Source organism: Centruroides vittatus, unplaced genomic scaffold, assembly GCF_030686945.1.
Source record: "Centruroides vittatus isolate TY-2023 unplaced genomic scaffold, ASM3068694v2 contig_397, whole genome shotgun sequence".
Lineage (NCBI taxonomy): Eukaryota > Metazoa > Arthropoda > Arachnida > Scorpiones > Buthidae > Centruroides > Centruroides vittatus.
Window position 1 is genome coordinate 848,955 of NW_027122212.1, and position 16,203 is coordinate 865,157.

At 33.7% G+C, this 16,203-nt stretch overlaps 1 protein-coding gene across 1 annotated transcript in view; it reads right to left on the reverse strand.

Annotated features, from left to right (window-relative positions):
* Positions 1 to 16,203, reverse strand: part of ND-MLRQ (NADH dehydrogenase (ubiquinone) MLRQ subunit) — a 31,111-nt gene extending 14,908 nt beyond the window's left edge. Inside the window, exons 1-2 of the mRNA XM_067271410.1 lie at positions 16,047 to 16,203; positions 4,701 to 4,789 (exon numbers count right to left, since the gene is read on the reverse strand). Of these exons, the coding sequence (XP_067127511.1) occupies positions 4,701 to 4,789; positions 16,047 to 16,088 (131 nt within the window). The 5' untranslated portion in view covers positions 16,089 to 16,203. The remainder of the gene's footprint in view (positions 1 to 4,700; positions 4,790 to 16,046) is intronic.

Below are 16,203 nucleotides of genomic sequence, written 5' to 3' on the forward strand. Positions count from 1 at the left end.
CATTTTTCAGTGATCAAATTGAAGCAAAATTCAAGTAGCCTTTTGTACAGCCAAGGACACTCAGAAATGTAACTATCTATGTAAAACAAGTGTCTAATCATATTCTCATTTCATGAAGCACAAAACTGATTGAAAACAAATGTAACTATGAGGGTCTTTCAAATGAAACCTGACCAACGACTATTTAGTAGGTACAGTACATTACATTACATTAAAAGTAATCCCCCTGATGAGTAAGGCACTTGTCCCACTGTGACACCAGACGTTCGATTCCTTGTTCATAGAACTCAGTGAGTTGATGTCTGCACCATTCCTGAACTGTGTCTTCCACCTCAGCATCAGATTGAAACTTACACCCTTTCAGGTGCCTCTCCCTGAAAACGTGGAAATCACAGAGAGACAAGTCAGGACTGTATGCAGGATGCTAGAGTGTTTCCCACTTGAATTTCAAAAGGAATTCTTGTGCAATGTGTGCAGTCTGAGGGCAGGTGTTATCATGAAGAAAGACATCTTGTGAAAGTAGACCAGGCCGCTTGGACTTGATGGAAGCTCTCAGAGATTTTAAAGTTTCCGTGTACCGAGCAGCATTTATGGTGATTCCACAGGCAGTCAACTCCATCAGCAATGGGCCTCTGCTGTCAAAGAAGAATGTCAACATCACCTTTTCTGTTGTTGTCTGCATTCCCTTTGATTTCTTAGGTGGTGGAAATGACATGTGCCACCACTGTTCTTTGCTTTCCAGCTGGAAATGAAAGCACCATGTTTCGTCTCCTGTAACAATTCTCTCTATGAAATAATGACTTCATTGCAGTACCGCAGCAAATGTTCCAATGACAGACCCATGCAAAGGTCTTTTTGTACAGATGTCAAGTTGTGGGGTATCCACTGAGTGCAGATCTTTCAGTACTGCAGATGCTCACAGATAATGGTGTGCACACTACTGATACTTGTCACTTATTCCAACCTCAGTCACCAGTGCTTCCACAGTGACTCGTCTATCATGCGAAATGAGTCTGTCCATTTCCACTACTGTAACCTCATTAATTGCACGACGTGCTTGCCCTGGCCTGGCATCATCAGCCAACAATGACTGACCATCTCGGAAGCACTTACTCCAGTCTTTCACCGTTGTCAAACCCATACAGTTTCAATACACATTGCTCATGCAACAATGGATAGCATGGGGTATGACACCTTCTGCAATTAAAAAATGCACTACTATTAGCTGCATTGTTGACACATCCATGCTTGAAAGTTGGACTGAGTATCTGCCTGACATACTAAATGAATGCAGCTTGTTGTAGGTTCATGTGACACTGCAGCATGAGCCTAGTGTTTCCACCTATATTTCAAATGGATGATGATTCGCTAAGCACTTTCCATGCTTTAGCATATCCATTCATCGGGTTTCATTCAAATGACCCTGATAGTTTCAGTAAATTATTCCTTTTAGAAATTCTGAACTCCAGTAATTTAATCAGAACAGCAATAAGATCACTTATGTAATAGACATCTCCATTCCAAACACTCAAAATATGAAAAATGAAATATACTCCATTTATCCAAGAATTAAGGCACCTATGGTAAATGGATAGTGTTTATTGTGCCCATTGTCCTCTCTTCAATTGGTTTCATACCCCATACACTACACTAGAAACATTAAAATTTAATGAAAACATATATATGGCACTACAGAAAGCCACAATACAGGTCACATTGTTAGGAAGTTTTTAGATGTAGACACCACACACCAATAATACAGAACCTTAATGTTACACTTGCAACATAGTAAAGTGTAATGTATATATATATATATATATATATATATATCTTTTGTTATTATTTTGTGTTATTTTACATTAATTTTTTACAATATGCATTAGCATATTGTAAAAAATTGTAACTTTCAGATGCTAAATGCCCAGCTTCAGCTGCTTGAAACATCTACTGTTGAAATTATACAATCTGTTATGTCATCCATCAGCTGATCTCTAAAATGATGCATAAAAATTATGAAAATGAGAGTCAGCACAAGTAAGCACTACTTTTAAAATACTTGCAAGTATTTGTAAGTAAGGAACAATGAAAAATTTAGAGACTAGCTATCTTAACTAATCTTATATTTCACTTCACTCAAAAGAGATGTAAACTGAAATCAAAAGCTAGTATCAAAAAAGTTATGATATATAGTGGAACCTCTCTTAATGAACATAATTCATTCCAGAATCTTACTTGTAATGCAAAACATTCGATAAGCAAAACAATTTTTCCCATATAAATTAATGTAAAATATGATAATGCATTCCATGCCAAAAAAAAATATTCAAATATTTTATGTATAACGTTTATTCAACAAAAATTATACAATATACTGTATTAAATTTAATATGAGATGGCAGCATAACTGCCTACCTCTAGTCAAATTAATTAATTTTTAATACGTATTTCATTATAGTCTTTGCATAACCCAAGAATTTAGCATATCGTTTGACATGCTTATTATATAATGGGCTATGGTTGTTGATGTTTATATGTAATATGTCTGAACACAAGTTTGGAAAAATGTTTGATCACAAGTGACACTAAAATGCTAGCGGAACGAGTGCTGAACACAGATGATGTAGCATGTGCACAATCTGGGACTTTTCCTCTCCTCATCACTCATTATACGAAACGTTCCTCATTAATTAAGCAAGTCATTTTTTAAAATTTGTTTTGCTCATTATGCAAATTACTTGTTATGAAAGGTGCTCATTAAGAAAGGTTCCACTGTAATTTTGATTGATTAAAGAGAATACTAAAGGGAAAAGATAGTGTTCCAAAGACATTTGATGACCCAACCTTCCTTTTTAGGCTGTTTGGCTGTCAAATTTAAGAAATATCCTTTAAAAAACACAGAACATCCTTTACATTTGTAATTTAATTGGCTATTTTTTCGTGTTTTTTAAATTTCACAACCAAGCAGCCTAAAAAAGGAAGGTTGGGTCATCAAATGTTTGTATTCTGGAACACTAGAAGTAAATAAAATGCTGGTTCCCAGTTTTGGACAGATTGTCTTCAAATTAATTTTCATAAAATTGCCATCTGATGAACTTTTACAATTGATATTTATAGATGTTTCAGTTAGTACTCTATTTTACAACATATAATAAGCTCTAATTGACTATTACCATGTAATATTTTATGTTAACGGAATGAAATTAAACATTGGCAAATAAAAATCAGTTTAATTATAATTTAAAATGTAATTAAAACTATCAGAATTGAAAATTTCGCTTAAAATATTACTAGATAAACATATATATTTTTCAATTACTATTTCTGAACAAATATTGTTGTTTTTTAATCAAAACAAACATTTTCAACCAGTTCACAGGTTGACCTCATGTTAAAAACAAAAAATTGAGTTCTAATGATAGAACTAAAACTGCTATTTTTCTATCGGTTTTAGTTCTATCATTAGAACTCAGTTTTTCGTTTTAACCTTACCTCTGAGTGGGGTCAAAAACACTTGTTTTGATTAAACTAATGCTGGAAACGTGTGTAAGGTGTAGTGTGATTAGTATATTGGTTTCCAGTTTTTCTACAAGTTCTTATTGTTTTGTTGTATTTATTCAATCCATCAGAAAATTTTAATTGTATATAGCAAACTGAACAGAGGGGAAAAAAAAAAAAACTGAAAAGAGCAGCATAAAATATATATATAACTTTTGTACACTTATTTTTCATCTATGTCTTAAGAAATTTGATCACAAAGAAACCTACTTTATTGGGAATCAGAAATCCAACATATAATCAGGAGTTACTCTGGAAAATTTTTAAAAAATTGCTGTTTCATCAGTTTTAAATTTTTTCACCAATTCAAATCATTTATTGCCACCAGTTTTACTTTTTACCTAATGCAGGTGCTGGTAGCTTTATCAGTTTTGGAGTCTGGAAAGCAAAAGCAAACATGTTAAACTATCACTTAGAAATAGGAATCATTTTTGAATAATTTTTTAATAAATAATTCTGAATAATACATTTCATCACAATATTTAAGCAGTACTTCACAAGTTCTGTCATGTTGAAATTTTTATGCTTTATTACTGAAAAAAGATCAAAGTGAAAAAAGTTACCCCAAAAAATTCCCCAAATTTTCTGTCAGTCCAAAAAAAAATCTCCAATCTGAAAACATTCCATGAAACTGCCTTCAGTTCTCAATGTCACTTCCTGCTTTCCTGCATGAACTTGCTGACATCATCACTAAGCATGCGGTGCATGAAATGCCCCTCTTTTTTTCACAGGAGCTTAACATTCTGCTGTTTTTCCTGGCACGTATGTTGTGATTCAATGTCATGCTGAATGTCAAAATAAATGGACTAGAATTTTATTGCCATTTTAATAAAAATATCATTAAGTAGCAATTTTGGCACTATACAGGATGACTCCTGTAAAACATGTCAAATGTTGAACCAATTAAGTATTTGAAATGGTATTAGACTTCCTAGCAGTAAGTTCTCCTGAAAATGGACTTCAGATCTTCCCAAAACACTTTTGGACCAATTACATATTAATTTCTGATTCCAACATAATAGGTTTCCTTATAGAATTGTAAAAAGCTAAAATGTTCTTGATTTTTCAATTACATAAATTTGGGTAAATTAAAATTACAATCTAAATCCTGGTCAAATAATAAATATTTTAGAACATATTCTTACCTAACATCAGGACTCTTCAATGCAAGACGTAACAAATATGCAGCAGACATAACCATTCCAGAGCCGACAATGACAACTAAAGGAATTAACTGTAAAATAACAAAGATTTATAAATGTAACATTAAGAGTAAATTTGTAGATGGTTTTGCATTTTTCATTGAATATTTGCACACTGGTGTTCTAAAACAACTATTTTATCTGGGTCATAATATATAAGATTAAAATTCATTTCTTTCAATAATTCCACATTAAATAACATTAAATAGAAAACACAGCTTGATATTCCAGCAAACTGACTTTATTTAATTGAACAAATGTTTTTGATCATTTAATTGTCATCATCAGGTCATGGATCTAAGAAATAGAACAAAACCAAATTTGGAAACATTTAAACATAGAAGTGTTTTTAAGAATGTTTGTTGTTTCAATGGAACAAAATTCATAATTTAAATTACGATACTTAATCACACATGAAATAATTACAATTTTTAAACCATGTCCAAATGCACACGAACAAAATGAACCTCATACATATGTAATATGAATAGTTAACACAGAGTTTTTGCACTTTTTAAAATATGTTTTTCATTGAAAAAAGGGACCAAAGAATTATTCTTCAATTATAATTCTCATTCTTTATTTCAGTAATTTTGATTATGCCACATAAAAATTCAAGTTATAAATGTGAAATAGGATATAAATCAAACACAAGAAGAAATGCTAACAATCAATTGTTGAAAGACAATTGTTGAAATACAAGTATCCCTTGAATAACATGATTGATTAATCCCTCAATGCTACTGTATATATCAAAACTGCATTAATCGAATACAGCAGTACCTCAGTACCCAACTAATCACAATCCATTAAAATAAATTTCTGGTTAATAACAAATATTTTTATTTTAACTTTAATATTGTCATCCATAAAATGTTTTTTATGAAAAAAATAAGTAAGTAATTTAAAAAATAAAGGGAAACCTTACAACTGCTTACCTTTGTCAAACAAATTATACTTGTTTTTTCACTTAATAGGTGCATAAAACAGTTATTATGATTTGCAACCATTTCAAGGGGATGAAGTGTTTCAATAATACATGTCAGTGACACACTAAGATTTGTTGCAAGTGCACAAGTTGTTATTCATCAATTTTTAACAATTTCTTTTCATTAACAGCTTTTGAGTATCCCATACATTTTGTATCCTTTTGTTCAAAATTTCCCAAATGAAACTTTCAAAACCACATTTGATATGTTCAATGTTTACACATTGAATCCTTTTTAGTGTGTATAGTGTATCAAAATTACAACTGGAATGGTTAACTAATAAGAAAATCAATATCTTACATAATTTTCCCACATGTAGAGTTTGTATAACTTTAAATGTTTTTGGTTTGTTTTATAAACCTGCTTCAGATTTGAAATTCCCAAATTGGAAGGTTTTCAAATATTTCATGACGTTATTTATAAAATTCTTTTTAAATATTGTAAATGTGTATACATAAATATATATTTTTGAACAATTACATAGTAATGAAATACTGAGTATATAAATAATAAAATTAAAAATAAAATAAAAATACAAATAAAGTAAGGTCTGTCCCAAAAGATTAGGTAAAATGATTTTCATAAACTTTTAAAATACTGAACTTTAGATTGATTTAATAAGACACAATGCATCATAATAAATGTTATTAAAATGATAAATTTAAAAATTTAATAGTTATTAAATTGCTTAAAATAGAAATTTTGTTAGATATTGTTGTCCCAAAAGTTTAGATGATAATATTTTATTTGTTCCTGAGCAAATTATTACACAAATTCATTACATGGGGCACCTGTCCATTACAAATGACATCAGTTGTGACTGTTAAGAATAAAATCTTATGAAATCTTGTTTTTATAATGGTTATTTTTGAAATTAAAGAAATAACAGAAAAATCAAGATACCAAATGAAAATCAATTTTCTTCAGAAGAAATTATGGAAATTTAGAGATTGAAAGCAAGTGGACATTCAGTTACTGAAATTTCACACAAAGTAAGTCATTCAGCTTTAAGAAGATATAAAGTGTTGGGAAAAATAGAAAATTTTAATTCAGAAACATGTTCTGATTGATTGAGTAGTAGTTAAAAAGATGTAGACTACAATAAAGTAGAAGTTAAATAAGACCAAAGTTTGGAGAAGTTTCATTTAGTTTTTGACAATAATTTAAAAAATTACGTACACAGAACCTTTTACAGTGTGATAACGCATAAATATTGACAAACAAACATTTTCCCTTCCCCGAAACCCTTCTGGGCTCTGCATCAGGTTCCAAACCGTTTCTGTGTACGTAATTTTTTGAAGTAATTCCAGTGTGGTGAGTAGTGAGTTATTTGACTATAATTTATAAACAGATATGCTATTCCCTTGCAGAACATCGCAACTAGAAAACTTTTTCAAAATCAAAAGTATATCTGTATATTAAGTATGTCATCTGATAACAACAAATTGTTTATACTAACCTATTTTTAATGCTTGTTTTGGTCATGTTGATTAACCTCCCAGTCAGCTATTGATATTGATATACTCATAAGTAAGGCCCAAATTTTTGGGTGCAGTTTTAGAATGGATGGGTGCTCGTTTGGGTGCTTTTTTCCTCTGCTTTGGGTGCTTTTAAATACTGTATTATTAAGACAAAAACTAACAAGATGTACTGTATTTACAAACTACATAACTGTTTATTGCAATTTAGACATAAAAATAAGCATTGTAATTTACAACAGTAACCATTTCAATGTTCTTAAAAGTGAAGTTTTCTTGTTTGGAGGATAGAATGTCTTTATATAAGGAAAAAGATTTTTTTACGTCAACTGAGACTAAGGGAACATGTTTCAGTTTTACTCAGAATTCTAGTTCAGTGCAATCCAGAATATTTTTTAAATCAGGATCTTTTGATAAACTAAATTTGAGTTTGTCCAGGGCAAAACCATCCAGTACATCAAGTGCCTGACTTACAACATTTCACTGATCCTGCATTTCAGTTCCACGTCTTTCCAGCTTGTTGATTTTATCCACCAATAAGTTGTACGAATGCACGGAGTAGAGCTCTGTGGTCACTACTGGATCATCGACCAGTTTCTCGACACTATCAACGACCGCAGAATCACCAGGAGGAAGTTTGTTGATAAACACATTAATTTTCTCAAAGTTCTCGCAGTAGAATATCACACTGTTTATCCAAGACCCCCAACAGATGACCAGATATTAGAGTTTGTTGAGTTCATATTTTCGAGTTGGTACATTTTGAACAACATTGGTTGTACATAGCACCTGGTCAGTAGTGCAACAAGAATGTTCAGCACATACTGTTTTGTGGAATCCATTGTTTCTTCCAGTATAAACACTACAGGATTGTCTCCAACAATGTCCAGGTGCCCCTATAAATATATGCTCAAAATTCCTCCTTTTTTGTTTGTCTTTTCTATGCTGTTCCAAACTTATGTCACCTGATTTTCATTTCTTGGTGTTTAACATCAAAGTCACATAATCGCAAATGGAAAAGCAAAGAACTTTTCCATCTGTGCATACACCTTCATCTTTAAACTTATTTGCTAAAATATTCAGTTTAGACGCGGACAATTTTGCCATTTTCTAATGTCGCCAACACCAAACAAAGGAAATTGGGACTGTTGTGCTCACAAGTCAGGGTAAGGCGACCTCAATACAGAATTTTCTAGATTGTTCTATTCTTAGAAAAGAAAACATGTGTTGCAGATTTTCAGTGAATCTGTTTACATTCTTAAAACAACCCTAATACCCCGTTCACACCGAGCATTTCAATCTAGATTGTGACCAAGGTCGGCAATTATGCCTTGGTGCAACCACCCTCAACCGTTTCAATCTTGAGTGAAACGAGGTTCAATCGTGATTGACTCGAGAGAGTTCTTGAAACTAGATCCAGTGATAAGAGAGATCCCACAATCCCACGCGTGCAAGAAAATACAAGATGGCTGCGGAACACATGTCAGGCTATTGACAGAGAAATAAAAAAAGATACTGTATTTGGAAAGACGATGACATCTGTCTATTATTAGATATATGGCAAGAAAAAGTAGTGTATTTATTTCTAACCAAAACTTCCATTTTGTTTGTAGGTGTTCGTGACTTACTGCATAGTTATGTCAGTTTTATCATCGTGTGTAATAGCTGGGTTCTTCTCAAGCAGACTGCCTGTGCAAACAGCACGACATTCGACTGCCAACAGTCTCAATCCAGATTGTAGGTAAATCGAGATTGAAGTGAGTCGTGGATTGTGTGCAAACATAGTATAAGGTTTAGTTGTTTAGTCCAGAAAATTCTGCTTTATCCCCTTTTCTCTGAACAAAAGAAGAGAGTAAGCTAATTATTGTATTTTTTTCCTCAGCATATGTAGTCTGGTTTAACAAATTTGTTTTTTCCTCCTCAAGTGAATAAATAAAAACCATCAGAAAAAAGAGATAATTGTCAACATATTCTTTGAAAATGTAAAAAGGAAGAAGCTGGGTGCAAAATATATAGTTTGGATGCTAGTCACTGTTTTGGGGGCAGGTTTGCAATTTGGATGCATTTGGGTGCTAAACAATTTAGCAATGAGTGGGCCTACTGCACTAAAATCAACTTAGTTTGTCTTTTTACACTCTGCCCCTTTCAAAAATTGAGTGGGTGCAGCTCCCAAAAATCTGGACCTTACTCATAAGTATTTTCTTCAGCTGACAATATTGATTAGTCAACACAGCAAACAATGAAATATCATGCCTAATGAAAATAGACTTATCATTAGTCATGATATTTCTCCCATTATCAGCAAAGAAATCAGTGATAAACTGCTTAGATTTCAATGATTCATTCATGGTTTGTGAATTGAAAACTGTAATAAGCAAATTTATGGGAAAATGAATCAAATACATCATGTCATAAGTGTTAGCAGTAGTATACTGTCAGTAGACAAAAAACTATCACCTAGCCAAAATGTATATTTCATTCCCAAATGTCGTGAATCAAATATATACTTTTGTTTAATAAAATATCCAATTGTCTTATATGGTAAAGATCAGATGTATTGGCAAGCGCCAAATCCGACAGAGGGCGCTCAAGATGGCTGCCGAAACAGGTAAGGAACCGACCATGTGTTTGTTCAATGCTTGAGCCGATTCAGTTTCCATCGGTGACGACTACTGCGATGACCAAATGGAGAACAAATCATTGAATTTATGTCAAATTCTAGACTGTATCGGCGACAGGAAACATTGTCTTGTAGAAGGTGAAGCCGTTTTGGATGCTGGACACATCGTATTTTGTGGATTAAACTCTAACAACAACACTGAAAGTTCATGTTGTTGCTTTAGTGTTGCAATCTCAGATATTGTCGTTTTAATACATCTCAATTACGGGGAAAATGCACGTGCAAAGCGGGGCTGTCTGGTTTTCGTAAACATGTGACAGCCGAGCATAATACTAAAATGAAAACAAAAAACGTAAATTAACTTATATTTTCAATTAAGAATATTTTTAAAAATTTGACTGGAAAGTTATCTCGACATATGTATATGAAGATAGAAAATTTACCTATTTTCTCTCCGATCTGCGTACAAAAACAATTTTTCGACAGGCATGTCCATTTACAAAAAAAATTAGTCATTTTTTTCTTTTTATGTGGACGGCTTCAGATTTTCAAAAGATTAATTTTCAAACTTGAATCGGAATATTACCGCTACGTCATGACTACATAAGAATTATTATTTAAAAATAAAATAAAAGACTATCGTGTGTAGAATTAAAACACTTCTCACCTGTTACACGTTAACAGGTGAGAAGTGTTTAAATATTTTAAGCAGTATACACCATGTTCCAATATAAAAACATAACTATTATGATAAAATAAAACTATGTTCAGTGTTGTCGTTAGAGTTTAATCCACAAAATACAGATGTGTCCAGCATCCAAAACGGTTTCACCTTTTACAAGTCAACATTTCCTGTCGGTTCCTTACCTGTTTCGGCAGCCATTTTGAGCGCCCTCTGTCGGATTTGGCGCTTGCCAATTCTAATTGTCAGTGTATCTAACCAGTTATCAAAATTCTGTTTCATTCATCCAATTACTGTTTAGAAAGCTTTGTATGAAGATTCATATACTGCTGTCTTCTAACTCAAAAGTTATTTAAAAATACTTTAAATTTTTTATGAATATTACTTTAATTAATATAAACAGATTTCTCCGCTGTAGAATTTAAAAAAATGCAAATAAAGTAAAATGGTAGCCACTTTGAGTTTGAATTTCGGTAGCAAAATAGTGGAAGATAATACCTTCTGTGTAAATGAGGTGAAACATTGTATAATGAAGTGATGGCTATCATTTATATTGTTGATTGAAATAACTATATATATTATTGCAATCAACAATATTTTTATTCAAAATTTCAAAAAACAGTGAGTTTATAGACTATTAATATGATAATTTTTGTATCATACTTCTTAACTATCAACAAAACCAACTAACTGCTCATCACAAATAGACTTAAAAAGTTCTTTCAATTAAGATTATAAAAACTGTTTAGAAAATATTACATTAAGATTTATTTTATTACTGTTTTCTAACTGATAAAATTTAAAATAATATTAAATAACTTTTATGAATGTTATTTTAATTAATGTACTGTACAATGGATTTCTAAATATACAGTTTAAAAGCAAAAGGATATCTGCTTGCATTTGGTTTGTTTGTAATGAGAAATAATAATACTATCACGTATTTTTTGAAAACTTCATAAAAGCACTTGCTATAGATTTTTATGTAGAATGCTAAATTTTAAATGAGCTCATTGAATTTTAATTGAATAAAACCATTGATTTCACCAGATTCCTGCTAGTAGAATATAAATTTCATTTGTTTGGTGTTTTAGACAGAATTAGTGAGTGCTGACTTCTACATGCAACTTTTTGTTTTTTGCATTCATCACTCCTAGCAAAAGTTGAATTTTAAAAGTCCCATAAGAGATATACAGCAACTTGCATATTGTTTGCCATTTTGTTCTAATTCCTAAGTTTTCTTTCATTATACAGCATTTGAAAAGTAATGTGGAGGAAATATTTTTTCCCCAGAGTGGAGACAGATGGTACTAGTTGTCTTACGGCAATTGTGCAGGTAAGTACTATAAAAGTTCGCTGACACGGCAGAGTGATTGAAATGGCAAAAAAGTTTTAAAAAGTGGTCTCACTTAGAGGTGCAAGCTGTGATTCGTTTCTTATGACCATCTGATGCAAATGCCCTGGCATGTTGAGTGATGGTATCATCCTCCTGCATGACAATGCCAGGCCCCATAGTGCTTGCAAAACTCAACAATTGCTGCAAAAGTTTAAGTGGGAAGTCTGGAGCCACCCCCTATACAGCTCAGATTTGGCACCCAGTGACTATTTCCTTTTTCCAAAAATGAAAGAACACTTAGGGTCAAGTTACACACAACAGTGACGTGCCGGCACAATGCAGTAAGCATTGATAAATATCACACATAGCCAATCAGAGTTTCATCTATGACACTTGTATGATTGACAGAATACAGATCACATGTCGTAGATGAAACTCTGATTGGCTATGTGTGATATTTATCGATATTACTGCACCAAACGGTCACTGTGCCGGCACGTCACTGTTGTGTGTAACTCGACCCTTATCTGGAACAAGGTTCTCTTCAGTGATGTGAAAACAGCTGCTGAGAACTGGCTCAATGGGCAGGGATGTGATTTCTACCAAGCTGGGTTATACAAGTTGGTCCTGCATTCAGACAAATGCTAAATAGATTTGGTGATTATGTGGAAAAGTGATTGGCAAGTATGCCTCTTAATTCCTTTTTGTATTTTCTGTCTATTATTAATAAATAATTTTTTATCACCCTTGTAACATTTTTTTGGATCCACCTTTGTACAAGGGAGCTATGCTGGAATCAATCTATCAATGTTTGATATGAAGAGTAGGCTAAGTATCTAAAAATGAAACACTGTAAATTTCACTTTATAAAGTTCCATTTTAAGGACTAAGATATTTAGAAATGATATCACCAAAGAGAAGCATTTGTTAAATGATATTCATAGAAAACCCTAATCAATAGAATTTATATTTCTTGAACTCAAGTAACATAGCATATATATGTATTACTTGTCTTATGTGATTATACAATATACAGATTAAAATCACGTTTTTTTTTTTTGCCATGTTTTTATCACACTATCTAGCATCGCTTCAATACCATGTTCAAAAACAGGACATATGATTACTTCTGCTTAAACAAATTAAGAAAATAGACATGGCTCAATTCAAGCTCCAAATGAGATGTCTGAAACCTTATCAGAGCTGTAGAGCATATCTATAAGAGCAAAAAAGTCAAAGGAATCATACATCTACAAGCGACCCTTGGCAAGATACAGCCCCTCAAAATCAAATCACACGAAATTGCAAGTCACGTCGCTCCACTAAGACTATTACGTTTAACTATTTAGCCCAAGCGATTATGCGAATAGCCCACTCAACCATTTGTGGAGTATTTGATGCTATATAGTTTTAGGGGGTGCAGGGCTCGCTCCACCAGACCTCATAAGGAAACTCTTTTCCCCTGCTCCGCCACCAGGCACTACAGGGTTCGAGAGACTATGCCTTAATCATGGGCCTTGGTCTCTTACCCGAAGGTAGTCACAGACTCTTTTTCTTTTAGTTGGGGCACCGACGGCTTCTCCTGAGCTGCCATCCGCCTTCTTAGCCCCAACTCACTAACTTTGGCATAACTTTTATATGTTTGTGCGGTTTACACCGCATAGTACTTGCTCTGTCATTTATAGTTTGTAATGTTGCGGCATCCACCTTTGCCGCGACCGTTAGCTCGTACGGCCTTATTATAAAGATATTCCCAAGCATTAAATAGGGCACCCTTCCCTACAAGAAGGGAGTGCCCAGCCCAATGCGTCCATTGGGCTCAAAGATCGAAAAGATCTGAGACTTTAACCATCAATTCCTTTAGTTTCAATAAGTTTCCTTCACTTGCTGCTAGCGTTCGAAGTACTTGTTCAGGCGGCTTGGACCAGTCGACTTGGTCAGCCCCTCGGCGGAAATCCTCTGTGAGAGGACAGTCAAGTACATAGTGTCTCGCGTCGCCGCGAGGACACCCACAGGAGCAGCAACCATCTCCTTGTCCAAGAATGGACTTGAAGTGGGGAAACCTCCCGTGTCCGGTCAGTATCTGCGTAAGCAACCTACAACAACTCACTGGGGTAAGGCCAACGTCAGGCACGAAGGCGTGGGTCGACCTACCCACCGTACTCTGAGTCCAGCTCTCTTGCCAACTCCTCATCGACCACTGCAGTAGAGTACCTTTTATGTATGTTGCCGAGGGTTCTACCGTCCTCGTTACAAATGGGCCCCTGGCCCCCGCCTTGGCCAGTTGCTCGGCACGTTAGTGCCAAGGTGCGAGCAATAGCAGGCACCGAAGCACACGACTACACATGGAGTGCAGTATTCGCGTTTTTCATGAACTATAGAGGGCACTGAATTTTTACAAAATGGCTACTTTATCTGGGTCGCTTGTAACTAGTAATGTAAAATTAATCATATGTTACTGCCCGATATAATGATATATGCTGCTTGTAGCTGTTTATCGAGAAATTTTATAGTAGTAGAACAATTATTGCTAGCGGGATACATCATTATGTGGTATCAAAGCAAGTGAGCGAGATCGTTCTATGCATATTTGTGCCCTTTGTGTTAAAAACATCAGCTTCGACATTGTCCTATCAGGGTTAGATTTACAAGTAAAAAGCTATGAAAATTGTTGCTTAGGCTTTGACTTTCAAGCAGCCTCAAACATTTGTACAAGCAAAAAAAAATGAAAGTCGAATTTTGTAATAAACATTTTTTTACAAACCAACAAAACATACTTTACTTTTTACTTTGTGTAGTATTTTGTTAATTTTTTTTCTAAGAATTAACGTAAGGTCTTTTTTTTTTAAAAAAAATGATAAAACCAATTTTAAAAAAGATTTTTAAAGGAATGGGTATAAAAATTTAATTAAATTCAGTTATAAAACAGAAGACTAGTGAAACCTCGCATCTTTTTCTTCCAATAACTGTATTGAATCAGAGAGATAGTCCGATTTAATTTTTTTCTTTTTATGATTGACTTCTAAAATTGTGAAAGGTTGGTAAGGGGACTTACATTCAGCTTAAGGCTTCAAAATGCTTAAATCCGACCCTGTGTCCCACACAAAATAATTGGCATTTTAACTTTAAGAAAATATCTTTTAAAATTGACACCATAACTTGTTTGTGTAAAGTTGGACAATCGAGAAACTGCCAATTCTTAAATCTAATTCACTCTTTCACAATTCGGAGAAGCTCATAAATATAACCGATCGATTTCCGAATAATCATCTGTTTTTTGTGTGAGAATAGACGAAAACTTATATTAGGCTCCCGTAAATCTTTGAAATTGCAATTTGGAACGCAACAGAAAGCTTTGCTTTTTTCTATTGTTATTCATATTTACTGCTGATAATACACAAGAATTAATCAAACGACCCAGATGGAATAGTTTTGTTTTTAAACACCAGAGGGCGAGCATCTGGTGAAAAATGCGAATACCGATACGTGTTGAAAGCCGACCTTTGAATACCAATATCTCGCAAAGGGTCGCACGTACAAGTATGGTTCCTTTGACTTTTCTGCTTGTACAAGGGGGTCTACAATTCGGGGGGGGGGTCGAAAGACCTCCTCATTCAGAGCTTGAATCTTACCATCAATTGGGATGCTGCATCACTCTGCATATGTCCCTGAAATTATGCTTCTCTGCAGTGGAACTTACTCTCTCAAACATGGCGTCAAAACGATGGTAGCGTTCACTGAAAGCACACAGTACCAACAATAGGTCATAAAAATATATAGTTTTTTACCTGCGCATCGCACCCCATATAATATAGTCATCTTAAGTTCGAAAATATTAATTATATCGATCGTATTTAAAACAACATTTGGACTAAAACGGGTTGCTTTTCTCAACAACCTTCAAGTACGTTAATCTTTTTTAATATACAAGCAACTTTTTCAGTTTCAGCTTTTAACAAGACGTTTAGGAACTTCTCTGATTCTTAAGAAGTAATCTGTAGCGACCTTTAATTTCCAATCGCTTAAAAATAAATGTATAGATTCGATTAACGAGATACCTTTACCACTAAAGCAATTATCAGTACACAGGTACGAAGACATTCGTGCAATAACTACCACAGGAAATTTCTATAAATAAATTCGTTAATGCGAAGTAAGTAATTACTTATTAAATAGCAACTTACAGATGGATGTCTTTTAAACGTTTGTAAACTGAAGCCTCCCATATTTTCAACAATGCAATCTTAAAGCCACAGACGACCGAAATGTACTTCGCAAGCGACCTGCTAGCGCCAAATAACTCTCTACCGGACAAGTAAAACCGCCAAAAATACGCCAAAC